Raw genomic sequence first — 27,518 nt, 5'->3', positions numbered from 1 at the left:
TATTTTTAACAATTAAATACAGATAAACTGCCTAACTTTGGCAAATTACTTTTTCTGAATTTTAACTTCTTCACCTGAAAAGGGAGTGGAGTGCAAGTATTAACTGAAGTGCATTTCCTAGTGGCAGGCAGAGGTGCATACTCCCACTGGAGGCAGAGAAAAGGGGAACAGAATGGAGAAAGAGAGAGAAAAGGGGGACAGAGGGAGAGGGAAGGTGGCAAGGGGAGGAAAGGAGGGAGGAAGGAAGATGGGGTCCGCAGGCAGCGAACCCACAGAAGGTAAGTGAACACAGTTCAGTCTGACTTCTCTACCTCCTGTTGCTCACTGTAAGAAAAGCAACCACAATTATCCTCACTCCACATGCCTAAATATAAGCACAGCACAAAGGTAATGAGAAACATGCCTCTGCTAACTAAAGAAGCTTCCAGATGGAATTGAAAAACATAAACAAACCTCATCATGTGTTCTCATCAGTGGCTACACACCAAGTTTAAGGCCAGCCTGGGCTACATTTCACTCTCTCTCAAAGCAATGGTAGCAACACAAACCAAAATAAGACAAAAAGAGAGGAGGTATTCAGGCTGTAACTCAATGGCACAGTACAGTATACATGGTGGCCCCTAGGATCAACCCAAAGCAACACAATAAGTTAAGCACACACATGAAACACATATACATAAAATGAAGAAAAAGAAAATGGTGATGTACTTTCAGGTCTTATAAAGATAAAACACACACACACAGAACCCTCCATTTGATGATTTTTATGAGAAAGCTAAAATACTATAAGCTGACCACTTATGTCCAATGTCATTAAGTTTTCATTACATTATCTAGTGACCTCTACTGGCCACTAGAGGAAAAGCGAAAAGAAATGTGTCATTCTAATGTCATTAGGGAAAGCTGTAAGGAAGGGTTAGCCAGGACCTGCTCTAAGATCTGCTGGTCTGCCCAGGAGCCTGTTTACATGGTACTAAACGAGAAGAATTTAGCAAAGTTCATGGATGGGCCAGTGAGATGGGTCACTAGGTAGAAACTTGCCGCCTGATGACTTGAGTCTGATCATGAGGACCCACAGGGTGAAAGGAGAGATGCCATTCCACAAGTTGTCCTCTGGCATGTGTTTCCCAATACACAGATAACACACAAAATACATACATACATGAAATGAATGTCATTTCTAATGTTCAAAGTTCATGTAAATACAGCAAAAAAGCAAGACAAACAACAACAAAAATAGAAACCCTTCCAGGTAGAAGACAGAAATTAAACTGCCTTCCCCCTTCAAACCAGAATTATTCTGGGACAGACTCTAAGAGGTGAATGGACTATAGTAACCCCACACACAGCAGTACCTTTTCCTTCTTCATGGGGCTCATGATGTTGCCCAGGTCCTCGACATCAACCAGGGAATTCAGGCTCTGATAATCCTGGGTCCCCAACTCCTCCTCACTGCTGCTCTCACAGGGCTCTTCCTCCTGCAAGGCAGGTGCTTTAGAGCTTTACACAAAGCTGATCCTTCACTCCCCCTTCCACAGGGTCCCTGGAGGTTTTACTGTCTTTGGATGACTTTGTGTTGCTGGGGATGGACACCACGATCTCGAATAATGCTGGCAAGGTGTTCTGCTACTGAGCCACACCTCCAACTACCTTTACAGTGTTTTGTTTATGACGTTTGTTTTCTTTTTTTATTCATTCTCTCTCTCTCTCTCTCTCTCTCTCTCTCTCTCTCTCTCTCTCTCTCTCTCTCTCTCTCTGTGTGTGTGTGTGTGTGTGTGTGTGTGTGTGTGTGTGTGTGTTAAGTACCATAGTGTGCTGGTGGAATCCATTCTCTTTCCTCTGTGTGGGTTCAGGGATAGAACTCAGGTCATCAAGCTTAGTGGCAAGTGCCTTCACCTGCTGAGGCATCTCGTTAGGCCCACCTTTACAGTATTAGTTTTTAAAAGTATAAACCATCTTAGCTCTTTGGTGTCAGAATCATCCCTGTGAAAATGCATCACAGAGTGGGTCTGGAGAGATGGCTCAGTGGTTAAGGGCACTGATTGCTTTGCAGGGGACCCAGGTTCAGTTACCAGCATTCATGGCAGCTCACAACTGTCTCTAACGTTGGTTCTAGGGTACCCAATGCCCTCTTCTGGCCTCCATTGGCACTGCATTAACATGGTACATATACTTACCTGCAGGCAATCATCAACAAAAATAAACTTTGAAAAAAAAAAACTCAAGAGTGACAAAACTCTAACACCTCAGCTAACCTCCCAAGTGAGAACAGAATGGACAATGCTCAGAGGAAGAAGATGCCAGGAAGAAGGTGGGAACAGTGGGCTTTGGGGTAGAACTTCATGTTACAACTTTATAACATGACACCAGTTCATCCTCAGCACTGAAAGCAGAGAATATGGAGCCAGCAAGATGGCACAGTGACTAAAGGTGCCTGACTCAAAGCCTGAGATCCTGGGTTCTTTCTCTTGGGTAAACTTGGTTGAAGGAAAGAACTTACTTCTACCAGGTGTCATCTAACTTCTATACATGTGCAAGAGCACACACACTCACACACACACACACACACACACACACACACACACACACACACACACACACAGAAATACTGGGGGGGAGGGAGAGCAGAGTCTTGTTTGCTTCTAGATGACAAATTAGTAATATCTCACAAAAACAATGATACACACACACACACACACACACACACACACACACACACACACACACAAATGGTAGTGGCCCTGTGAGCCCAAATTGCCTGTAATATCACAGCCCTGTCAGTTTCTTTTAGTATATGTGGTGAAGTCCACCCAACACTGGAACACCTCAAAATCTCACAGTTCAGAATATATCTTGAGGTTAAGTGTCATATGCCTGTGACTCATCTTATAGTAACTTCAATTTAGTGCTGTATAAGGGCCAAGGGTGAATATTTCCAGCGAGATAAGCAACCCTAGCCTCCCCTATACAGCTCTGCTACTCCACTGCATCAATAGAGGGAACGAGCACAGCTGTGACCCTCAAACCTTTCAAGAAAAAATAAGTCTGTGATGTGGACAGATTGATAGAGTGCTTGCCTAGCATGCACAAAGCCCTGGTTCCATCCCCAGCATGGCACAAACCTGGCAGGGTGATGCACACTGAAGGTGGAGGCAGGAGGCTCAGACATTCAAGGTCATCCACACTGGATATCAATCAATGCCACCCGAACTGCCTGAGACCCTGTCTCAAAAGTAATCAATTTAATTACAATTTTAAATTGGCAGCAGGTGGCATTTAGCTGGTAAGACACTTAGCTGGCCATCTTGGACTCTTTTGTAACTTATGCTCAGAACCACATCTCTAACAGCAAATTCACTGCCTCTCAAAGGACCTCATTTCATCTTCACATAAAATCTAATCAAAACTGCCATTAACATGGCTCTGTGGTCTTCAAAAAATTTAAAGCCTGTCTTCAATAAAAGATGAATGCAGAGGACTTGTGAGATGGCTCAGCCTTTAAAAGCACTGGCTGCTCTTGAAGAGAACCTAGGTTCGGTTCCCAGTGCCCACAAGATAGCTAACAATGGTCTAGAACTCCTTTTCAGGGGATCCCATGCCCCCTTCTGGCCTCCACAGGCACTGCATGCATGTGTTGCCCAGACATACCTGCAGGCAAAAGACCCATACACATAAAATTTTAAAAAATAAAGAAACCTTTAAGAAACAAATAAGTTAAATTCAATTCATGAGAGCTACTGGGGTTGGGAAAATCCTCCACAGAAAGGTTCCAGTGCAATTATAGCAACATGGGCAGAGGTACTAGAGTACTCAAACTGCAGCTAAAATGTTTACAAATAAGTAAGCACAGAAGGCTGCCTCGATCACAGAACAACTGACCAAACATTTAGGAAGTAAAGCTATCAGGGTGGATGGGGAAAGTCACCTAAGTTGATGGGAGGTGGACACAGCAACAAGCTACTGAGAAATCACCAGCAAAGTGTGGGGGTGGGGAAGAGATGCGGGCAGATCACATGAGTCTCGGGAAACTGTTCAGTGGTTCAAGTGCTCGCTGTGCAAACACGAGGAGGACCAGAGTTCAGATCCCCAGAATCCATATAAATGATGGCTGAGCCTGACAGCCCACTAGTGTTCCAGTCTGGCTGGAATGCAGAGCAAGCTGGCTAGAGAGACTAGGCATATCTCTCTGAGCTTGGGGTCTGACTGAGACACCCTGCCTCAATGAATATGGTACAAGAGTGATTAAGGATGGTTCCCAACATCAGCTTCTGGCATCCACATGCATATCCACATGTGTATGCATACCCAAACATACAAATATGCACACCATACACACTTAGGAAAATGGGGGGAAATCAAATTTTTTAAATGGTCTAAAAGAGAGCATTCTAGCTCTAGTATACCTGGAATACACAAGATAAGTGAGTAGACAGACTACAGACAGGAGTAGCTGAAACAACCTGCTACAATACACGAGGGAAAAAAAAGATGCTTGCTGAACCCAAGTAAAATAAGAGAGCAGATGCCTGGAGCTCAAACTCACCTGTCACTCGACACCTATGCTCAGCACCAAGGACCCCAGTGTGGCAACACCCTGGTAATGAAGAGATGGAAGACCAGGATGAAGATGGAGAAGCTGAAGGGTGACCAGGTGCTGAGGTCAGTTAGGTAGAGGGCTGCAGTTACAACTCAAATGGAATGGGAAACTACTGAGTACAGTGGTGCACACCTTTGATCCCAGCACCCGGAGGCGGAGGCAGGTGGAGTGCTATGAATTCCAAGCCGCCCTAGCATACAGCTAGTTCCAGAACATAAAGGGCTACATAGTGAGAGCCTGTCTTTGTCTTTTCTTTTTTTTTTTTTTTTTTTTTTTTTTTTTGGTTTGGTGACACAGGGCTTCTCTGTGTAGCCCTGAGTATCCTGGAAATTGCTCTGTAGACCAGACTGGCCTCAAACTCACAGAGATCCACTTGCCTCTGCCTCCCGAGTGCTGAGATTAAAAGCGTGCTCCACCCTGGCCCTGAGATCCTATCTTTAAAAGAAAAAAAAAAAAAAATTACTCTTGTAATTTTTCACCACACTCAGATGTGGTGAAAAATCACTGTGATCTCAGCAGCTGGGAAAGAGCTGCTGAGGGCAAGGCTAGCCTGGGCTACACACTCCCTTCCAAGGCAACTGGGAGCACAGGGGAAGGCGCTGACTTTAAAGAAAAAACAAAACAAAACCCTAATGGCAGATGCCTGTAATCCCCACTATTCAAGAAGCTAAGGCAGAAAAATCATATGATCAACCTGGGCTAAAGACTGAGTTCAAGGCTAGCCTAGGCAACTTGATAAGGCCCTATAACCAAAAAAAAAAAAAAAAAAAAGGAAAAAAATTCAAGATGGATCCCCATGTGATCCCAGCACACTACACAGGAAGCCCTGGATCTTAAGGTCATCCTCAGTTACATATCAGGTTCAAGGCCATCTGTCTAAGATCCTGTCTAAAACACATAAAAAATGGTGGCTGGAGATACACTGGCAAAACCTGCAATACCAGTTCAATCCCCAGTGCCACAAACACTGGAAGAAAACAAATGCCTCAGGCCAGGTGTGGCTATACCTGGGAGTCTGAGACAAGAAGACTATGTGTTTGAGACCAGTCTCAGGAGACTGCATCCAAAAAAAAAAAAAAAAAAAAAAAAAAAAAAAACCCTCCACCACCCTGTTGGAGGGAAATGAATGTAACAGCATTGCTGGAGGTGTGAGGATTGGAGCAGTCAGCTAGGGAGATGGACTGACCATTTACAGGGACACTGAAGCCTCACCTAATGACTAGAACAAAACTGGGAAAAAAGACAGTGGGCCAGCACTCATAGCTGCTCCTGACAGATGCAGCCAGGTGGCAGCCAAAAGGTCCCAGCTCTAATGACAGCCACTGGATAACAGCCTGAAGGCAATTCTAAGGAAATGGATACCTAAAGAATCATCAAAGAGCAAAGTTTAGAGGCTGAGGGAGTAGACAGGTGAACCCAGGACGATTGGCTGCTCCAGTAGGAGTGGGTGACAGCCACTGGGGTCAGGAAGGATGTGACCCGGGAAGATACATGCTCAGACTGAGACACTCCTCTTAGCTTCCATTTCTAGACCTTAGGAAGAATGTAAAAATCTGCCTGACTCCATAATGCAGCAATGAAAGGAACAAGAATGAGTGTTTATGCCCAGAGCTTCAAGTCCAGGGCTTGGAAACTAAGGCTACCTTCAGCTATGTAATGAGTTCCAAGCCAGCCTGGGCTACTCAGTCAGACCCTGTCAAACAAAGGAAGACAGAAAGGGAGAAGTGATAAAGGAGGAAGGTAAGGGGGAGGGGGAGGAAGAGGAAGAGAAGGGTGAGGAGGAGGAGAGGAAGAAGAGCAGGGAAGAAAGAGAAGCAATAAGAGGAAAACCAGGAGGCAAAGAGGGAGAAGGAAGGAGGGGAAGGAGTTGAGGGGGAGGAGGGAGAGGAGCGGAAGGAATATATATCTAGCACATGGTTAGCACACTGTGTAAGTCCCAAGCTGTTTTAGATTTTCTAACTAGGGCAGAGGTAAAGCCAGGTATCTCTACACAACCACACACAGGGACACACAGAGGACAGACACACATGTATGCTCTCTCTCTCTCTCTCTTACAGACACACACACACACACACACATACACACACACACACACACACACACACACACACACACACACAGGAGTAAAGAAAGGAACACAAGGACACACATACCTCAACATCCCTGGGATGCAATTTGCCTTGCAAATGAGGACCCATCTCTCCTGAGTCAGGCTGGGTGGTCTCGCACTTCCCTTTCTTACAGTCCCCACTGCAGGCCTTTTTCTCCCCACTCTGCAGGGTCTGCAGCCGAGAGATGAACTTGGTCTTCCAGGTTGTGAAGTCGGCCTCGATGCTGCCATGTTTGCTCTGAACTGCATTACGATCTCCCTCCCCTCTGGTGAGCACCCGTTGGGCGCCAAGCATCCAAAGCCATTTGTCAACATTCGTGCTGACCTTCAGGGAAGAGAGAAGGAGCGACTGAACAACCCGCAACCTATAAACACACAGACTAAAAACCGCAATCTGTTCTCTAAAGCAGGCTTCCAGACTGCACTGTAGAAGCCCAGTGACTTCGAGCCCTGCTTAGGAGCTTCTGCTGAGGGGTACAGCACAGGTCCACAAAATAATCTTCAAGCTCCAAGCTGGGCCTGGTGGCACAGGCCTATCATCCTAGCAACTTAGGAGTCAGAGGTAGGGGATTCTCAGGTTCAAGGATTGCCTGGACTACAAAATAAGTTCAAGGCTAGTCTGGGCAACTTATGAGGCTCTGTCTGAAAATTAAAAAGGCTAGAGATTTACTCAGTGACAGAGCTCTTGCCTAGTACACAGTAGACCAAGGGGTCAGTACTCAGCACTGCATAAACCAGGTGTGGGGGCACACACATCTGTATTCTCAAAACTCAGAGGACATGAAGGCAGGAGGATTAGAAGTTCCAAATCATCCTGGTTGGGAATGGAGCTGAGTGTCTAGCACCTGCCAAGAATACCCCAGTGAGAGGCTGGGGGCATGGCTCAGTGGTAGAGTCCCTGCTTGGAATGCCCCAGTGAGAGGCTAGGAGCATGGTTCAGCAGCAGGGTGCTTGTTCAGTATGCTCAAGGCCCTAGGTTCCATCACCATAAAGGAATAGTATTAATGTAAGGATTCATTACTATTGGGGCTAGAAAGATGGCTCATTAGTTAAGAGAACTGGCAGTTCTTCCAGAGGACCCACATTCAATCCCCAGCACCCACATGGCAGCTCCCATCTGTCTGTAATTCTAGCTCTATACTATCCAACACCTTCTGACCTCTGCAGAGACAAGGCACACAAGTGCTGTATAGACATCCAGGCAGGCAAAACACCCATACACATAAAGTAAAAATTAGCAATAATTAAAGCAGCAAAGTTTGTAGGTTCGTCCTCATACGACTGAACAATCCTCATACATATAGCATGTGTGAGACCTTGTCTGTCTTGGGTAAAGAAGGACCTGGTTCTATAACTCACCACACACCCACCTTGTTGAAGTGGCTCTGGTAGGCAGAGTCTCCCAAGCCAAACACTGCATATCTCAGACCCTTCAGGTAAGTCTTGCCAAAACGGAAATCATTAGCCGCTTCCTCTAACCACTTGCAGAACCACTCTGCACTCTCAGTAGGGTGGCCATCTGTATATGTAGCAACCAGGAAGGCACAGACATTTTTACTAGTGATCTAAATAAAACAGAATTGATATCAGAGGATATTAGAACTAAGAATGATTACAAGAATATTCAAGACAGGATGGAGATGGCCTAGTGGTTACAAAGGACCCAGGTTCTATTCCCAGAACCTACATGGGGGATCAAAACCAGCTAGAACTCTAGTTTTAGGGGATTCAACAATGTCCTCTTCTGGCCTCCATGGGCACCAGCCACGTACATGAGGCACTTACAGACAAGTATACAAACACTGATTTTCAAAAAAACACATACTAAATCTATTTAAAAAAATAATAAGCCAGGCGGTGGTGGCACACACCTTTAATCCTGGCACTTGACACTCGGGAGGCAGAGGCAGGCAGATCCCTGTGAGTTCCAGACCAGCATGGTCTACAAGAGCTAGTTCCATGTTAGGCTCCAAAGCTACACAGAGAAACCCTGTCTCAAAAAAAACTAAATAAATAAATAAAAATATATATAGTATCAATTATCTAAGTGAAGTTCATTTCTTACATGCTGGCATCGGAGCTGAGCACAGTGGTACACCAGAAATCCCAGCACTCTCAGGAGGCAGAGGCAATATGTTTGAGGTCATATTGCCTATGTTTGAGGTCAAGCCAGGGCCACAGGGCAAGAACTCTATTCAAAAAACAAATAAATGGAAGTTTCTGTGTCATGGTGGAAAAGCTTTCAGTTGAAACAATTCAGCATGAAAATTCAATTTGTTCTAGAGATTCTAATAACCCCACAACACAGGTGATCAATTAAATTTGCGTTTTAAAGTTTTATTTTAATTGTGTGTATGTGTGTAGCTATGTGTACATAAATGCAGGTCCCCAACGAGACATCACATTCCCTGGATCTGGAATTATGTGCAGCTGTGAGCTACCCAAGGTGGGTGCTGGGAACTGAACCTAGATTCTCATCAGAAGCCACATGAGTTCTTAACTCTGAGCCATCTCTCAAGCTCCAAATTTGAGAGTTTTAATTGAAGAAAGAAAAATAAGACAGTTACCAACCTCTCCTATCAGATTGTCGTCTGGGTCATAGTCCTTCAAATTAATAATGGCCACAGGCAGGTCCAGAGAGGTAACTGCTTTGGCAAGAGTCACTGCAAATCCCTTAAAAGAGGGGAACAAATAAAAAGAATAACTTTTCAGTGTGCCAAATAAAGAAAACTGTTGTTTGCTCCAGCTGGCAAGGGGACATGGTGCCTTTTGTGGTGGATGCTTCTCCAGCAACTATGTCCTGAACAGGGTATTATTATAAAGATGAGGCACTGAGTCATATTCCCAATCTATAAAGGTGTGCATGGGGATAAATACATACTTACTTTAGTTCTTTGCCAATAAGAATAGAAAAATTGTAAAGAAAGTGGGAAGTAGAAAAGCTGGGGACTGGAAAGATGACTCCATACATAAAAGGCACTTGCTTGATAGGTTGAATCCCTGGGACAAACATGATAGAAAGATAAAAGCAACTCCCTCCCACAAGCTATTCTGACCTCCACACACATTCATTTATGCGTACATATTCTCTCTCTCTTTCTCTCTCTCTCTTGTTCTCTCTCTCTCTCTCTCTCTCTCTCTCTCTCTCTCTCTCTCTCTCAATAAAAGCACTAAAATCTTTAAAAAAGAGAGAGAAACAGAGAGAAGCTAGGAGCTGGAGAGATGGTTCAGAGGTTAAGAGCACTGGCTGCTCTTCCAGAGGTCTTGAGTTCAATTCTCAGCAACCACATGGTGACTCACAACCATCTGTAATGAGATCTGGTGCCCTCTTCTGGCCTGTAGGCAGACATGCATACATAATAAATAAATCTGGGGGGGGGGGGGGCTAGACTGGGAGCTAGCTCAGTGGGTAAGGTGATTGCCACCTAAGTATAAGGGCCTAAGTTCAGATGCCTAGGATCCATGTAAAGTGCGCACACTGGAATGCCAGTACTTCTACAACAAGATGGGACTTGGAGACAGGATAATTCCCAGAAGCTAGTAGGTAGGCTAGCCCAGGGTCCACAGCTTTCAACAACATAGACCCAGTCTCAAACAAGGTGGAAAATGTGGGCAAACATCCAAGTTCTTCTTCTGCCCTCCACTTGTACATTATGGCACACGTAGATCCACACTCACACAAACACAAATAAATAATGTTTAGATAAGAGAAAGAAGCTAAAACCAGGCAAGATGGTGTGTGTGTTTATAATCCCAGCATCCAGGAGTCAGATACAGGTGGCTCCCTGAGGTTTACTGGCTGGCCAGCCAATAAGAGAGCATGTCTCAAAAACACAAGGTAGGCTGTACCTAAAGAACAACATCCAAGGGTTTTTTTAGGGGGTGGTGAGGGAACGTAAACACCAGGGCTGGCAGAGTGTCAACCCAAGTGAGGCAAGAAAGAAGTCCAGCTCAACAGGACTCAGTAGTCAGTTTGGGTCAAACCTCTAGTGTCTGACCCCAGGCAGTTTATTTTAACTATATTTAAACACGGCACCATTTTGGAAAAAGAAAACTTTCTTGGTGATAATTAACTCAATCCCATGTATAAAATAAAGCTTAAAGACATTACATTGAAACTTTTTTCAAAGTGCATATGACTTTTTCCATAAATATGGGCTTTACTGAGGAAGGTGAAGGTCTAGGGAGGAAGAATCTATGATAAACATAATAGTCTGTCAAGTCAGGTGTGGCCTGGCCCTACAGATAGCACAGAGGTCAACAGGCTATTAACCACACCCATTCCTAGCCTTCTGGAAGAGATAACCCTGTGTCCTACATGTTTAACATTTTCCTAGTGCTTAACTGTGAGTACAAGGACCTCCTGGGTTGTGGAATAGAATATTTATTTAACTATGTAAAGATGTGTTGCTTTTATATATGCTGCATTTGTTTAACTATGTAAAGATGTGTTGCTGTTTTACCTTGCTTGCCTAAGGCACCTGATTGGTTTAATAAAAAGCTGAACTGCCAATGGCTAAGCAGAGAAGGGATAGGTGGGGCTGGCAGGCAGAAAGAAAAGGGGAGCCAGCCAGCCAGCCTTGAGCCCAGCAAGTTGGAGACCAGTCAGCCAGACACACAGGAGGCAGGAAAGCAGGATGAGGTAAATTAGCCTCGGAGCGGCACACAGATTTACAGAAATGAGCTAAAGTCAAAAAAAAAAGAAAAACAAACTAGCTAAAAACAAGCCTAAGGTAATAAGGCCAAGCATTCACAATTAATAGTAAGTCTCCAGGTCATGATTTGGGAGGCTGGCAGTCCAAGAAAGCCTGCTACCCTGGTGACTTCTACAAAGGTTGTCCTTTGGCTACTACATGTACATACATGCACACAAACACAGCTGGGGGGCGGGGCATGAGAAGCTAGGTGACAGACAGGAAGAAGCTCTGGAAGCAATGTCTTATCTGACAGAACCCAGGGAGGCTCTGTGCTGGAGTCAGCTATAGCACAAGACAGGAGGGAAGAAACAGACAAGCAAGTTATTACTGCACAGATGGCAAAGTCCAAGTGGCAGCTGCCCTCCACCCCCATGTAACATACCTGTCAACTGTCTGAAAGCCCAGGCACCAAATGCTTGAACAAAGCTAAAATTTCCAGGCAGGTTTTGACACAGAGAAAAACACCCTTCCTCTGCTTGGCAGTCCCAAGACAGGGCCCCTATGACTCCTAACTGTCAGTTACGGGCACTTCACTGACTGGGCACTCACCATGCCAGCCACACTTCTGCGAAACATTACACAGAAGTCAACAAGATGGACAGAGCCCTGGTCCTGAAGAAGCTTCTGGCTTACTAGATGGATGGACAAGAGTCAGTAGAACATACAAGACGGTGATGAGCACCTTGGAAGAAAATACACTCAGATGAGTGGACTGAGTACAGGCTGGGGCCAGGAGAGCGTGCCTACTCTACACACAGTGTCAGTATAAGCACACGTACAAAACAATACGCAGCCCACCCTTGTTACTAAGCACAAAGTCTCTAAAAACCCTGAATTCACTATCTTGCCAGTGACATGACCACCAGAGGGGGCCCTTAGATGGCTTCAGGATAGAGGCTGATAGCCAGAAAAACCAACCATGTGACTAGAATTTAATTAGTAATGACCAGCAATTAAAATGAGTCATTATGTGATTAATATGTCAAGATATGGCCTAAGAATTACTCAGCAAAGGTCATTCTCTGGTACATATGGAGTTTGAGGTCGGCCTGGCATCAAGGAAAGTTTGTTGGAAAAAAAAAAAAACAACTTAAGGCTCTGAATGGGGCCAGTGAGATGACTCAGTGAGTAAAGGCACTTACTATGACACCTGAGACAGTTTAAGCCCCACCCCTAACCCCCATGGCAGGAGACAACTGACTCCTGCTAGTTGTTCCTCTGGCATCCACATGTGTGCCCATATACATGCTCATACACACATTAAAATAAATAAAGTCTTTAAAATGAAATAACAGTATTATTCTGAACAGGCCACTTGAGACTGCCTCAAAACAAAACAGCTATTCTGTATAATATCCACAAGAGGGCAGTAGAAGCCTCTTTAGCCCTTTTGTTGTTCTATTGGATTTTGATTTTTTAATGATTCATTCTCATGGCAGCCTTACTCAGTCTTTTCCTAGAAAGCACTCAACAGTTGTGACCCTTATTCCAGGGAGGCAAGCAACACGTGTACCCAAGAAGAGAAACCGACTGACTTTGGTCCTCACATCTCCAGCTGGAATCTACAACTTTCTCTGCCTTTAGTACATTGATTGCATTGAATAGATGTGTGAAGTTGCCAGAAATGGGACCCATCCCCAACACCATCACCATGATCCACTTTTTTCTAGCAGGCACACCAAGAAAGTCATAAAGGCAGCCCACCAAAATAAATAAATAAATAAATAAATTAAATAAATAAATAAATAAAACCACAAACTTCCTTCATTACCAGTGTTTGGTAATTTTTTCCTCTTGGTGAGGTTCTCACTTGTGAGATTGTTACAATGTCGCAGGGTTGGATATGCTTGAAGTCCACGTCCTATCCCCACAGGCAGAATCTCCATCCTCCAGAGGCAGACAAGGGCTTCGGAGCCCTTCGAGCCTAGGACGTACAGACACTGGGCCCAATGGAAGGAAACCATTCACCATTCCAGAAAGGAACAAAGACAGAAGGATAGAAGGACTGGAAGACTAATGAAACTCACTGCTAAAGGAAGGTTCCTGGAATTTTCTTTAAAGGCTGAGAAGCCAAAGGAGAGGCATTGTGCAAAGCCCTCACCTTGGCGGTGCCGGTCTGTGATCCGTAGAAAATCTTCACTCCAGACACGTGTGTCTGCTTCTTCTGAAGGGAAAAAGAGCTGTCGGGAGCTCCTGGGACACTTTTCTCCTGGGAGCGAATGACCTTGAAGATAAACAAGAGAAGGGAATCCATCAAGATTCTCTCTCACTTCAAGAGGTATGAAACTTTGCTAAGACTCTTGACTCTGTGGTTCTCTTCATCTTCCTAGGTGTACCCCTTAACTCACCTTCTTGATCTAACAGGGTGCCATAAAAGGCAGGGCCCACCTTTTTCAAACTTACATGATGTGCATTCTCTGCAGAAGAAAGCTGTAACCTACCGGTTTATGGAGGACTGGTTCCAGGACAGACGGACACACACACACACACAACTGCAGGACCTCTTCCCTTATGGAAATGTACACAGTGACCACCCCTCTATAGGGAACTCCAACAACAAACCATTCCACCGAAAGCCAACCTGGGAAGCTCAGAGCAGCCCAACACCTGAAAATGCCACCCCAGAATGGAAGATGATTTCCCACAGCTGCACGGATGGGTGTAACCCTGAACAATCTATAGACTCTAGCACCTTCCACGACCACAAGGCTATGTGCAATCAGAACAATATTATATAAAAATGTCCAAGAGAAATGAGGTTGGGGGAAGCAACCAGAATCTCCACTGGGTCGCTGGCTGCCCCTCCGCCTGTGAAGGAAAGCCAACAATCACCAGAGGTCTCTTCAAACAGTCACAGGCTCTGATGAAGACAGCTGTTACACTCAGAGGATGGTACACATGTGTACACATCCACACACCCACACACCCACACAGAGCCAAACTTCTTATCAAACAGGTACAGACTTCTCTCCTTATCTGTCATGTGACTTTTTCTCAGATACTATTTCTGCTCACCCATGGACTATGACAGAAAGAAGAAATCTTTTCATCTAAGTTCTGCTCTGTGAACCATTCAGTTTACTAGGATTACTTCTAGCAGCATGAGTTCCAGTTGAGAAGCTCAGTCACCTAAAAGTCCTGCCCCAGCCAGGAGGTGGTGATGCATGACTTTAATCCCAGCACTCAGGAGGCAGAGGCAGGAGGATCTCTGTGAGTTCAAGACCAGACTGGTGTACAACAGCTTGTTCCAGGACAGCCTCCAAAGCCACAGAAAAACCCTGTCTCAAAAAACAAAAAACAAGACAAAACAACAAGCTCTCTCACTCCCCCCACACACACACATGTGAGGCAAACATCCATAGAGGATAGAAGAGGATGTTGGATCACTTGGTACTAGAGTTATAGGCAGCTATAAGTCACCTGACATGTGTGTTGGCTCAGGTCCTCTGCAGAGCCATCTCTCCAGCCCACAGACAGCTTTATATGTGGGTTCTGGGGACCAAACTCAGGCTGTCAGGTTTGCATGTCAAGTGCTTTGACCAGCTGAGCCATCTCGCCAGTCCATTTGCCAAATATTTTCTATTCTTCAGCTTAATCCTGAAAACCACCAGGATATGGAGGGCAAACTGTACACTCTTATGTTCTAACCTTTGGTGGGGGTAAGGAAAGATTATCCTAATCCCTGAAGGGTGCAAAACAGCTTTATTTTTCACTCCTTTATTTATATTTATTTATTTGTTTATTTATTGTTTTGGTTTGGCTTTTTTGAGACAGGTTCTCTCTACATAGCCCTGGCTGTCCTGGAACCCACTCTGTAGACCAGGCTGGTCTCAAATTCACAGAGATCCACCTGTGTCTGCCTCTCGGGTGCTAGGATTAAAGGCATGTACCACCACACCCAGCTATTTCTCTTTGTAGGTCAAATTCCATTATAAAAATCTTCTTGATTCTGACTTAGTCCATTATAATAGACTCTAAAATGTTACGAGAAAAAAAAATCAAGCATTAAAAAAATCTAGACAGTGGGAGGAAGGGAGGTGAGGGGGGAGGGGAAACTGTGGTTAGGATGTAAAATAAATTAAATTTCTTTAAAAAAATCTAGACAAACAAAAAAGGTGATTTAATGTTCCTGTGAGCATTAGGCATACATGCATGCTGGTAATCTTAGCATTCAGGAGGTAGAGGCAGGAGGACTGCCCAGACTTCAAGGGTAGTTGGCTACATAATGTGTAAGCAGGCCAAGCCAGGAATACATAACAACTCTATCGCACAAGCTAGATGGGTAGATGGGCAAAGGCCCTGTGGCTAAGCCTGATGACTCGAGATCAAGCTCTGGATCTTTCATGATAGAAGGAAGGAACCAACTGCAAGCATATACTCCGCTTGCAAAGGACCCCAGATTGGTTCCCAACACCTATATTCAGCTACTGTAACTCCTACTCCAGAAGATCAAACACCCTCTTCTGGCATCCACAGGCTCTGCACTCACCTGCATATGCCCACACATAAGCACCTAACTTTTAAAAAATGTTTCAAAGGGAGAGGTAGAAAGAAAAAAACAAACAAACAAAAACAACTTCCCCAATTACCTGCTTCTTAATGACAACCTGGACACAGATCCAAAGGGTGACTCCCAGAGCACAGCCCAGATAGATGTAGAACCTATTCATCCATAGCAACAGCAAAGGCGAAGAAAAGTCCCACACATCCAGAGGACCTGCGTTTAAAACAACACACAGATGTAACAATGCATGCAGCCACACACAAAGATGACCATTGATGTTTCACAAATTAAAAGCAGCCTGGCAGTGGTGGCACATGCCTTTAATCCCAGGACTCAGGAGGAGGAGGCAGGTCGATCTCTATGAGTTCATGGCCAGCCTGGTCTACAGAGTGAGTGCCTGGACAGCCAAGGCTACCCAGAGAAACGCTGTCTTGAAAAATAAAAATAAAGAAATAATTAAAAGTGAACTCCATATTCAACGATCTGAGAAATTTTGATGGCTCCTTTATTTTTGGTTGAAACACGATTTCAAACTTACTGTCTCACTATCCAAACAGTGCCATGCCTGCCCTTGTTTATCTGTTTGATTTATGAGACAGGATCTCTCTAGTTCTGGCTAGCCTAGAATTCATTTATGAAGACCAGGTTGGCCTCAAACTTACAGAAATCCACCTGCTTCTGCCTTCCAAGTGTTGGTACTATAGGCATATGCCCAGCTCCCTGATTTTTTTATGTTTATTCTTTTTACTTCTAGCTATGTATAGGCGTGTGTATCTTCTTGTGCACACGCGCTTATGTGCAATGAGCCCTGGAGACCAGAGGCACTAGATCCTTTGAAGCTGGAGTTACAGTTGGTTGTGGGTGCTAGGAACTAGCACCTCTAGAAAAGTGGAAAGTGTTCTTCACCTCTGAGCCATCTCTCCAGTCCACACCTGACTATTTTTTTTTTTAATTTGAGGCTTGCCTTAAACACTGAAGCTGAAATTTCAAAGGACTTGAAACCTGAAATTTAGGGTTTACAGGTGCTATTCAATAGACCCAGAAGTCTTTATACGTGTATAAGGAAGGAGCCATTTTTTTCTTTCTTTCTGGGATTAGGCCAGTTTCCTTCAAAACATATCCCTTAGCCCCAGAAAGGCAAAAAACTAGTTAAACTAAAATGGATCGGTCCTCTCTGTTCCCAGTAGCGACTGCCCCCCCCCCCGCCGCTAATACGTGCAATTCAGTAGGCTGAGGCAGGAGGTACACTGTAAATTTGGAGGTTAGCTTGGGCTACATGCCGAGTTTCAGGCCAGCTTAGGCCACATGATAATTTCCAAGCCCTATGGGAAGTAAGTTCCAAGTCAGCCTCAACTACATTCTGAGTGCCAAGCCAGTGGCTACACAAATGAGTGTCAGACCTAGGCTACATGGTGAGTCCCAGTCTCCTGAGCTACACAGTAAGTTCTAGCTCAACCTGGGATACAAGACAAGACTCTTTCTGAAGAAAAAATATATATAATGAAACGACAAAGAGAAAAATAAATTAAAAACAAAAAGTAAAATATCGAGCGCAACAACCTACGCCCCCTGCGTGAGGAGGGAAGCGGTTTCTTCCTGCCCGCCCGAGACCCTGGCCAGCCCGGCCTCACCCATCCTCCGCGGAGCCCAAGCCCCACAGGCCGCCAGCAAACGCAGAAAGCGCGGGCCTGCGAGCAGAAAGGGTTCACAGAACTAAGGTAGCCATGCCGTCCGCAGGCCCGCCCGCATTGGCCACAGAGGACCGAGGCGGGCCCAGGAGAAGACGGAGCGAGCGGAAGCTCAAAGTTCCTCTCTGATTGGCTGAGATGAGGAAGGGGCGGGACCAGAAAGAAGCCCAGCTCGAAACGCTGGGAAAGAAGTTGGAGCGCTTCCTGTACTTCTCGGATTGGCTCAGAGTAGAAAGGGGCGGGCCTGTGGGTAGCTCAGTCAGGAGCTGGAGGCGCAAAAGCGAGTGTGCTTCCTGTTCCACTCGGTTTGGCAAAGACTTGGAAAGGGCAGGACGCAGTAAATTAATATTAAGAAACGAATGGCAGCCTGGTGTGGTGATGCAGACTGTTAATCTTAGCACTCCGGAGGCAGAGGCAGGCGGATCTCTGTGAGTTCATCATAGCTCCAGGTCAGCTTGGTCTACGTAATGAGTTCCATGACATACATAAGTAGGTCGGGGCTAGGTAGAAAGACCCTGTCTCAAATAAGTAAATGAATGAAAGAAATGATTGGCAGCTCAGTGACACAGGCCTGTAATTCCCGAGCTCCTGACGCTGAGGCAGGAGGATCACAAGATTCGGGATACCTACTCTTTAGAGCAAGAGTCTCTCTTGTATATCCCTGGCTGTCCTGTAACTTGCTATGGTGGAACATACTGGCTTCGAATTTACAAAGCGATTAGCTTGCCTCTGCCTCCCGAGTGCACCGGCCACTACGCCGGGCCAAAAGGATTATTAAATGAGAAGAAAAGAAAGAGGGATCTTAGGAGGAAAAAACAAACACAGACTAAAGGCTGCCAGGCGCAGGAGGAGCCCGCCCATTCTTCTAATCCCAGTATTTGAGAGACTGAGGCAGGAAGGTCGCCCAGGAGTTAGAGACCAGCCTGGGCTACATAGTGAGACTTTGTTTCAAAAAAAAAAAAAAAAAAAAAAAAAAAAAAAAAAAAAAAGGACACTGACTATAGTATGCAGTTCAGGTGTGTGGACTCATTTGCACCTTAGCTGTATCTGAAATCAACTGTAGCGGGCATTGTTTAGATGTGGAAAGTAGAGTGTGGAGTGAATATTAGATGATACTGAAGTTTCGGAGTAAATGTATCTGGGAGTGTCTGCTAAGAATATACTTAAGTATTTAAGGCTAAAACCATATACGATCATGTGCTTTGACAGCGGTGATGAAACGGGGTCTCAAGTAGCCCAGGCTGGTCTCAAAGTCCCTGTGTAGGCGAGGATGACCGTGAACTCCTGATACCCTGTCTGTTCCTGCAAAACTCTGGGAGTACAGGCGAGGGCCATCACACACCTGGTGATTCGCTTTACGGTAATAAAATCGAAAGAGGGAGGACAAAATAAGGATGGAAACAGGTTGATAATTATTGAAGAAAGACGATGGAAGCTCGTTACACTTTTGTTTTTCTCCTTTGCCACTAAAACTCTGCTTAAAAGGTTAAAATGAATGCCGCTCCTGAATTCTGAAGAACGGTTCAACTAGAAGAACACCATGTTTCCAGCGGGTCAATCAATGAACTTTATTCACCAGCCAATGGGAGTTGCGGGCGCGCGCGGATTACGTCATCGAAGATCGCCTTCCTTTGAGGGCGGAGACGGATGGCGTAAAAGCCACACGGCGCAGGCTTAGTTGCTTTCTTAGCTTTTTGCCCGGCGAGTGCGCCGCCTGACGCAGGCGCAGTAGGGTAGCCAGGTGCGCAGTGACTGCTGCCCAAGTGTAGGTTAGCGAAGAGCCTAGCACCCTTGGGGGTTCGCGCGCCGCGGGGTCGTAACAGCCGAGCGCTTGGAGAGCCCGAGGTCTGTGAGCAGCCGCCATGTCGATCTTCACGCCCACCAACCAGATCAGATTGACCAATGTAGCCGTGGTGCGGATGAAGCGGGCAGGGAAGCGCTTCGAAATCGCCTGCTATAAAAACAAGGTCGTCGGCTGGCGGAGTGGCGTGTGAGTGATCCTGTGCCCAGAGTCCAGCGAACGGGCCACACCGAGGCCCGGCCTCCCTAACCGCGACCCCTGAGAGTAATGGGTACCTTTCAGGCCTGATGTGCTTGATTCCAACTGGCTTCTGGTTTGGGATTTTGTTGCTATCAAAAACTGCCAACTAGAAACTCCATCATAGCTAGGCCTGATGGTCTAGGCCTCTAATCCCAGCGCTCAAGAGAGTGAGGCAGGAGGATTGCTGCGAGTCCCGACCTGGAACTAATGTGTGTGATTCTGTCTCGCTAAACAAAACAAATGTGCAGCCAAGAAGCCCCGAATTGGGGGGGTGGCGGTAGGGGCTTCTTGGATAAGTGACTAATACGGGAATCCGATAGGCCAAATACTATCACAAAGAAAAGAAACTTACTGTGGTCATTTTCCTGGAATAGTAATCGAAAAACTAATCATACGAATACTAAACTTTGTACAGCAGATGCCACATACACACCCTTAGAATCTCCAGTTTTATCAAAGTGCGTAGTTCTTCACTACTGCCATCTAGGGACAGATATTCCAGGATGTAAGCCTTCAGCACCACGCCCCACCACACCCTGTGTTTCCTTACATAAAACAATGACGTGGTTTTTGTGTTTTTTTTTTTTTTTCCCAATCTGTGATTAAGTGGAAAAATACAGATACTGTCCTGAGTTTGAGGTTTTAGATTCTTCCTGCACAGGTCCTCCCCTGGGAGAGAGAGTGTGTATGTGTGTGTGTTCAGTTTCTCTTTTTTGGTTTTGTTTTTTTGAGACAAGGTTTCAAATAGCAAAGAAAATACTATATAGCTGAGGCTGTCCTTGAACTCCCTATTTTCCTGCCTCCACCTCCTATATGCTGGGATTTCAGATGAGCACATCAGACCCAATTTGTAGCACTTTCTATGTATCTTGTTGCCATCTTGTATTTAAATGTGAATGAATTTCTAACTGTCCAATGAATTTACATAGGATTTTCTCTCCTGCCCTTTCAAGGGAAAAAGACCTTGATGAAGTTCTGCAGACCCACTCAGTGTTTGTAAATGTTTCCAAAGGTCAGGTTGCCAAGAAGGAAGACCTCATCAGTGCATTTGGAACAGATGACCAGACTGAAATCTGTAAGCAGGTAGGTTCTGCCAGCTGCAGCTTAACACATCTGTTCTTCTTGATGAGTTTTTGCTGTTTTGGCATTTTTTTATGTTGGAAGATTTGGGAGATTTGTACAGTGTTGTTTTGTTTTTTGAGACAGGGTCTCACTATATAGCCGAAGCTGACATCAGATTCAATTGGATAGCCATGCTGGCCTGGAACTTCTGGTCCTCCTGCATCATGGTTCCTCACCCAACTCCAATATAACATGGGGGTGGGTGTTGCATATAACTATGTAGCTCTGGCTGGCCTAGAACTCATTATGTAGACCAAGCTGGCCTCAAATTCACAGTGATCCACCTGCCTCTGCCTCTTGAGTGCTAGAATTAAAGATGTGCACCACCATGCCCAGCTGTTTTTTCTTTTTGTTTTTGATGTGTGTGTGTGTATCAACAAGCAAATGTGGACATTTGTGCAAGGTGCCTGCAGAGACCAGAAAACAGCATTAGATCCCCTGGACCTGGAATTACAAGTGTTTGTGAGCCCCCTGGTGTGGGTGCTGGAAATTGAACTCCAATCGTCAAGAAGAGCAGCAAGCACTCCACTGTGCCTTCTCTCTAGCCCCTCCAGTATCACTTTAACTCAAATTTTCAATTTCCTTATGCTGCTTTAATCCCAAGAAATACCATTTACAGTATTAGTAGGAGTCTACTTACTTTGCATACACAGCTTTATTAAAACAGCATAAACAAAGAGGAATGAGAAGTTGAAATAGCTGTATTGTAACAAACAGGTGACATTTCAATGTCCAGATTGGAGAGAATGGTGGAAAGGGCCCTTCATAGGCAAAGGAGGTTCATGTGCTCCAGCTTCTCAAGTCCTCTCGCCTTTTTCAGGATGGTGGAGCTACCCCATTTAAGGGGAAGTATACAGTCTGGTCCTCTTCAAGCAGGTCAGAGGTCTCAAAATGTAGAGGATGGCTGGGAAAGAACTTTTCCTTTCTGGATAGGCATCTTTGGATGCAGGAGCAGTGCTTTGTGCCTTCACAGTCCTCTTGGTCTTTTCATAGTGAGAGCTGGTTGTTTAGTTTGAAGGGCCCTTTAGTCTTCAGTGGCTTCCCTGTAACTGCTGATAGTTTTCAGAGCATCTCCCGCAGTTTTAGGTAAGGCTGGCGGGGCAATGAAACTTGCAACTTCTATCCCAAGGCCTTGACACTGGACCCCAGCTTCAGCCCTTCCATAGGAGCACATGACTGCCACAAAGAGCCACTAGCCATCCTGGAATACTCCAAACTCCTCGGTTTTTGTTTGATCACTGTTTTTATTTTTGGAGACAAAGGGAACCACCAGGTGCTTCTGGTTTTCCCCCTTGAATTTTTTTTTTTTTTAGTTCTAGTTAGGGAACAAGCTTGTTTCACATGTAAGTCCCTTCTCCCTCTCCCTCCCCTCACCCCCATCCCTCCTCCCCCACCCCCAGCCTACCCCCACTCCATCCACCCACCACTCCCCAGGCAGGGTAGGGCCCTCAATGGGGGCTCTGCAAAGTCCACCAAATCTTCCTGTGCTGGTCCTGGGCCCTTCCCCATGTGTCCAGGGCCAGAGTGTAACCCTTCACGTGGGATGGGCTCTCAAAGTCCCTTTTTGCACCAGGGAAAAATACTAATCCACCACCAGAGGCTCCCTGGAGTGCAGAGGCCTCCTTATTGACATCCATGTTCAGGGGTCTGGATCAGTCTTGTACTGGCCTCCCGACAGCATCTGGGGTCGATGTGCTCTCCCTTGTTCAGGCCAACTGTTCCTGTGGGTTTCTCCAACCTGGTACAGACCCCTTCGCTCTTCATTCCTCCCTCTCTTCAACTAAATTCCCAATTTCAGCTCAGTGTATATCTGTGGATGTCTGTCTCTGCTTCCATCAGCCACTGGATGAGGGCTCTAGTTCCTGGGTCGGTCGGTGGAAAGGATCACCCCTTGATTTTTTAAATCAAACTTTAGAAATTAACTTTTCCAATAAATCAGCTCTTTTACCTCATTGTGCTTCCTGTCCCCGACCCCAGACTCACTATGCAGCTCTTGCTGGCCTGAAATTTGCTATGCTCACCAGGCTGCCCATGAACTCACAGAGATCTGCTTGCCTCTGCCTCCTGAGTTTCTGAGTTTGCTTTGTGCTGGTGGTTCTGAGGTTTGGACCCAGGGCCTTTTTTTTTTTTTTTAAGATTTTATTTATTATGTATACAGTCTTCTGCCTGCATGCCGGCAGAGGGCACCAGATCTCAATCAAGGTGGTTGTGAGCCACCATGTGGTTGCTGTGGAATTGAACTCAGGACCTCTAGAAGAACAGTCAGCGCTCTTAACTACTGAGCCATCTCTCCAGTCTTGCATCGACCATTTAATACAGTTCCTCATGTGGTGACCCTCAAGCATAAAACTATTTCATTGCCACATCAAAACTGTAATTTTGCTACTGTTAAGAATCATAATGTGCCGGGTGTTGGTGGCACATGCCTTTAATCCCAGCACTCGGGAGGCAGAGGCAGGTGGATCTCTGTGAGTTCGAGACCAGCCTGGTCTACAAGAGCTAGTTCCAGAGAAACCCTATCTCGAAAAACCAAAAAAAAAAAAAAAAAAAAAAAAAAAAAGAATCATAATGTAGCCGGGTGTTGGTGGTGCATGCCTTTAATCCCAGCACTCAGGAGGCAGAGGCCAGCCTGGTCTTCAGAGCACGTTCCAGGACAGGCTCCAAAGCAATACAGAGAAACCCTGTCTTGAAAAAAAAAAAAAAAGAATCGTAATGTAAGCCAGGCCGTGGTAGCCTATACCTTTAATCCCAGCACTCAAGAGGCAGAGGCAGAGGCAGGTGGATCTCTGTGAGTTCAAACCAGCCTTGAGTGAGTTCCAGGATAGCCAGGGTATGAAAAGAAACCATGTATCAAAAAAAAAAAAAAGTCATAATGTAAATATCAGATATACAAGATACCTTATATGGGTCTTGACCCACAGATTGAGAACTGCTGCTCTAGATAGATTGTCCTCCTTTTTTGCTCCCTGGCCCAGAAGCAGGCTCTTGGAGCTGCTTATAATCCTGTGCTGGATATAGGCAGCACAAGGTTCGGCATGAGCAGCTGCAGAGAACAAAACTATGTTTCTTCCCTGCTAGCTAATTCTGTGCAGTAGAAAATAGTAGTTGAAACTGATGGGGACTTTCTATGTGTTCTGCCATTTTAGATTCTGACTAAAGGAGAAGTTCAAGTGTCAGATAAAGAACGACACACACAGCTAGAGCAGATGTTTAGGGATATTGCAACCATTGTGGCAGACAAGTGTGTGAACCCAGAAACAAAAAGACCTTACACAGTTATCCTCATTGAGAGAGCCATGAAGGACATCCACTACTCGGTCAAGCCCAACAAGAGCACAAAGCAGCAGGTGAGTGAATATTCCCAGCTTTTGACAGGGCTTTCTTCCAAAGCAGACAATTCTTTTATTTCCATTCCACAAAATGAGACATTATCTCATTTCCCTAGGTTTTTCTAAGATTGCTTGTGTAGCCAAGAAGCTACTGGCATAATGTAGCTGTGTGGAAACGTTGTTCGTGTCCAACATACCAGTTAGTGCAGCACAAAACTAACCAGCACTCACTATTGTGTCTTTAAAGGCTTTGGAAGTGATAAAGCAGTTAAAAGAGAAGATAAAGATAGAGCGTGCTCACATGAGATTGCGCTTCATCCTGCCAATAAATGAAGGCAAGAAGCTCAAAGAAAAGCTGAAGCCGCTTATGAAGGTCGTGGAGAGTGAGGACTACAGCCAGCAGCTGGAGATAGTAAGATGGTAGTGGTGGGGAGCCAGTGGTGCAATGTGGGCCCCAAGATTATAATGTTGACACATTATCTCAGCTTCATTCTACCAGAATAGCTTGTTTTCTGATTAAATACTGTATTTCTTACTTTTGCATAGCTGTGACCCAAATACTTGTGAGAACAGAATAAGGAAGTAAGGTCCGTTTTGGCTCAGTCTGAGAGGGTTCAGTCCATGACTACTTGACCTCATGTACTTGAGCAGAACAGGAAGGAGGAGAGGGAGTGTGGGGAATAGAGACACGGGTCCCCAGACATCCACTTCCTCCATGTCTCCTCACCTCCTCAAGTTCCCAGACTTGGCAAATTAGTATCACCAGTTGGGGATAAAACTTTGAACACATGAGCCTGTTGGGGATATTTCATATTCAAATCATGTAACAATATTAACAAGTTGTAGGCTAACTTAAAACATCAAGATGTCAATAGGACGCTGCACACAGAGTTAAGCACACACAAGATTTTATTGGTCATTTATTTGTCACTTGTCATTTGAACTTTTCAGAACCCACTACAGTGTGTCTACTTCTCAGGTGGGTGTGACTGTCACTGACCTATAGGGGTCTAATACAGTTCTGAACCTTCATGATGCTGAAACCCTTTAATACAGTTTCTCATGTTGTGGTGACCCCCCCCCCAACATTTTCATCGCTGCTTTTTTTTTTTTTAAGATTTTATTTATTATGTATACAACATTGGGCGCCAGATCTTATAATGGATGGTTCTGGTTGCTGGGAACCGAACTCAGGACCTCTGGAAAGCAGTCAGTGCTTTTAACCTCTGAGCCATCTCTCCAGCCCCCTCATTGCTACTTCTTAACTGTAACTTTGCTACTGTTATGCATCATAATGTAACTATCTGTTTTCCAATGGTCTTAGGTGACCCCAGGGGTCACGACCCACAGGTTGAAACTGCTGGTCTAATGCTCTAGATTTCAGCCTGGAGAGGACCATGGTCTGCTACAACCCAGCTGGGGAATCTGGGTATGTCTTTAATAGGAGTGAGGTGCTAAGGATTGAACCCAGGGTCTTAATTCTAGGCTTAATGCTGGCTCTTACTGTGAGCTGCAGTACTGGCCAGGTGAGTCTTCAGCAGGAGTGAGTGCCTTTCCCTAATGCATCAAGGCTGAACACCAAGCCCAGTCTGCTGCCCTGGCCTCCACTGTGCCAGCCATAGATCTGCCCTGAGCATTAAAGCTGACTTTAACCTGTGCTGTTATCCATCCTCCCTTGTAAACAGCTATGTCATCATTGCAGGTATGTCTCGTCGATCCTGGCTGCTTCAGAGAAATTGATGAGCTAATAAAAAAGGAAACCAAGGGCAAGGGTTCTCTGGAAGTACTCAGTTTGAAAGACGTGGAGGAAGGAGATGAGAAATTCGAATGACACTCTCCAGCTCCTCAGCTGGAGCACCACAGAGGACGTTGGTTCCCAGCAGCAGCATTTTGTTTTTGTGACCTGCCAAAAGCCCTGCTCAAGCAACGGGCCACTTTCCCATCTTGTGTTAAACATTTACCTAGGTACTGGGTGTTTTTGTTGTAAATTGGGGTTTCCAGCAAAAATGACAAACCCAAAATACAGTGTCCAGAACAGCTCTTCACTGCTGTCTATGCCTTTATAGTTCCACAGAAAAGATCAAAGACATGGATAAGAAGGTAGATTTAGTATGTGATAAGTCATTGGAGAGGGGTCTGTATAACAAAGTGGAGTGTTTACTAGAATGAAGATGTGGTGCTTTTGCAGAATGAAGTCCAGGTCTGGGGTGTGAGCTTGGAGAAGACTTCCTGGTTCCTACATATAGACGTATAATGACTAGGGAAAATATGAATTTTTAAATTTTCAACAAACATGGCCCTACAACTTAGATTATTCTTGGTAAAATATATATAAAGCCATTTAATAGTAATTCTTAAAAAGTTTATAATATATGTTAGTATAGCTAAAATTATACATAATCAATAAAACTTATTTTTATTAAGCTCTGGCTTGCCTTTCTAGACCGATTCCTTTTTGTTCTGGTTTTTGTATTAGGTTCTTTACTCACTGATGTGATGAAATGGCTCAAAAAGACATGTTAAGGAAGCAAAGGTTTTACTTTAGCTCAATCTGAGGAGTCACAGTCCATCACAACAGAGAAGGCCTGGTGGCAGAATCATGACGTCATGCTGCATCTGCAGTCAGAAAGCAGAGAAAGATGAATTCAGATGCTCAGCTCAAGTTTTATTCAGTCCAGAACCCCAACCGATAGACAAACCCAATCTAGAGACTCTCACAGGTGTAACCAGAGGTTTGGTTCCATGGTAATTCTAGATCCTCACAATTTGACAGTTTTAACGACCACAATTTGGGGTTTGTTTTTGGTTTGGTTTGGTTTGTATTTTGAGGGTCTTAATCAAAGGCCTTTCTTTAATCCCAGTACTTGGAAGACTGACGCAGGCAGATCTGAGTTCAAGGCCAACCTGGTTTACAGAATGAACTCCAGGACAGCCATGGCTACACAGAGAAACCTCATTGCAAACAAGAAAAAAAAAAAAAAAAAATGGGGCTGGACAGATGGCTCAATGGGGAAGAGCACTAACTGCTCTTCAGGAGGACTCAAGTTCAGTTCCCAGCACCCACATGGCAGCTCACACAGGTCCAGTTCCAGGGCTACCTTCACACAGACATACAGGCAGGCAAAACACCAATTAAAAATAAAGGTCTGATAGCATAATACACTGACATGTTTGGAGGTTTGCTTTCAATTGTTTTTCTTCCCATTCAGAGTCAATACTTCTGCCTCAGCCTCCTGAATTATACACTTGTGCCCAGCTCCTATTTTTAGAGTTTATTCATCTACAAACAAGTAACACAGCACAAGAAATTTAGTTTTCAGAGGCAATAAGGCCAACTATCAAAATTGAGGTGTTTTTTTCTGGTTTTTGTTTTGTTTAAATGGGTTCTCAGGCCAGTAAGATGCTGCAAGTCAGGACCCACATGGTAGAA

General features: G+C 45.0%; 2 protein-coding genes across 4 annotated transcripts in view; one reads left to right on the top strand and one right to left on the bottom strand.

Annotated features, from left to right (window-relative positions):
* Window positions 1-17,696, bottom strand: part of LOC100751910 (S-adenosyl-L-methionine-dependent tRNA 4-demethylwyosine synthase TYW1) — an 83,010-nt gene extending 65,314 nt beyond the window's left edge. For 2 of the 3 annotated variants that reach the window (XM_027416096.2, XM_035443372.1), the window contains exons 1-7: window positions 17,540-17,695; window positions 15,994-16,121; window positions 13,506-13,628; window positions 9,279-9,380; window positions 8,078-8,272; window positions 6,751-7,032; window positions 1,356-1,478 (exon numbers count right to left, since the gene is read on the bottom strand). In XM_027416096.2, coding sequence (XP_027271897.1) covers window positions 1,356-1,478; window positions 6,751-7,032; window positions 8,078-8,272; window positions 9,279-9,380; window positions 13,506-13,628; window positions 15,994-16,121; window positions 17,540-17,543 — 957 coding nt within the window. In that variant the 5' untranslated portion in view covers window positions 17,544-17,695. Of the gene's footprint in view, window positions 1-1,355; window positions 1,479-6,750; window positions 7,033-8,077; window positions 8,273-9,278; window positions 9,381-13,505; window positions 13,629-15,993; window positions 16,122-17,539 lie in introns of all 3 variants that reach the window. The other variant, XM_035443371.1, reaches the window with a different exon arrangement.
* A 1,557-nt stretch (window positions 17,697-19,253) lies between these two features.
* Window positions 19,254-26,133, top strand: Sbds (SBDS ribosome maturation factor). Its single transcript, XM_027416095.2, has 5 exons — window positions 19,254-19,586; window positions 20,591-20,720; window positions 23,906-24,106; window positions 24,336-24,500; window positions 25,791-26,133. The coding sequence occupies exons 1-5, from the start codon at window positions 19,459-19,461 to the stop codon at window positions 25,917-25,919; spliced, it is 753 nt and encodes a 250-aa protein (XP_027271896.1). The 5' UTR covers window positions 19,254-19,458; the 3' UTR covers window positions 25,920-26,133.
* The last annotated feature ends 1,385 nt before the right edge of the window (window positions 26,134-27,518 follow it).

Source organism: Cricetulus griseus, chromosome 4 (genome assembly GCF_003668045.3).
Source record: "Cricetulus griseus strain 17A/GY chromosome 4, alternate assembly CriGri-PICRH-1.0, whole genome shotgun sequence".
Lineage (NCBI taxonomy): Eukaryota > Metazoa > Chordata > Mammalia > Rodentia > Cricetidae > Cricetulus > Cricetulus griseus.
This window is presented reverse-complemented; position numbering and strand designations above follow the sequence as displayed.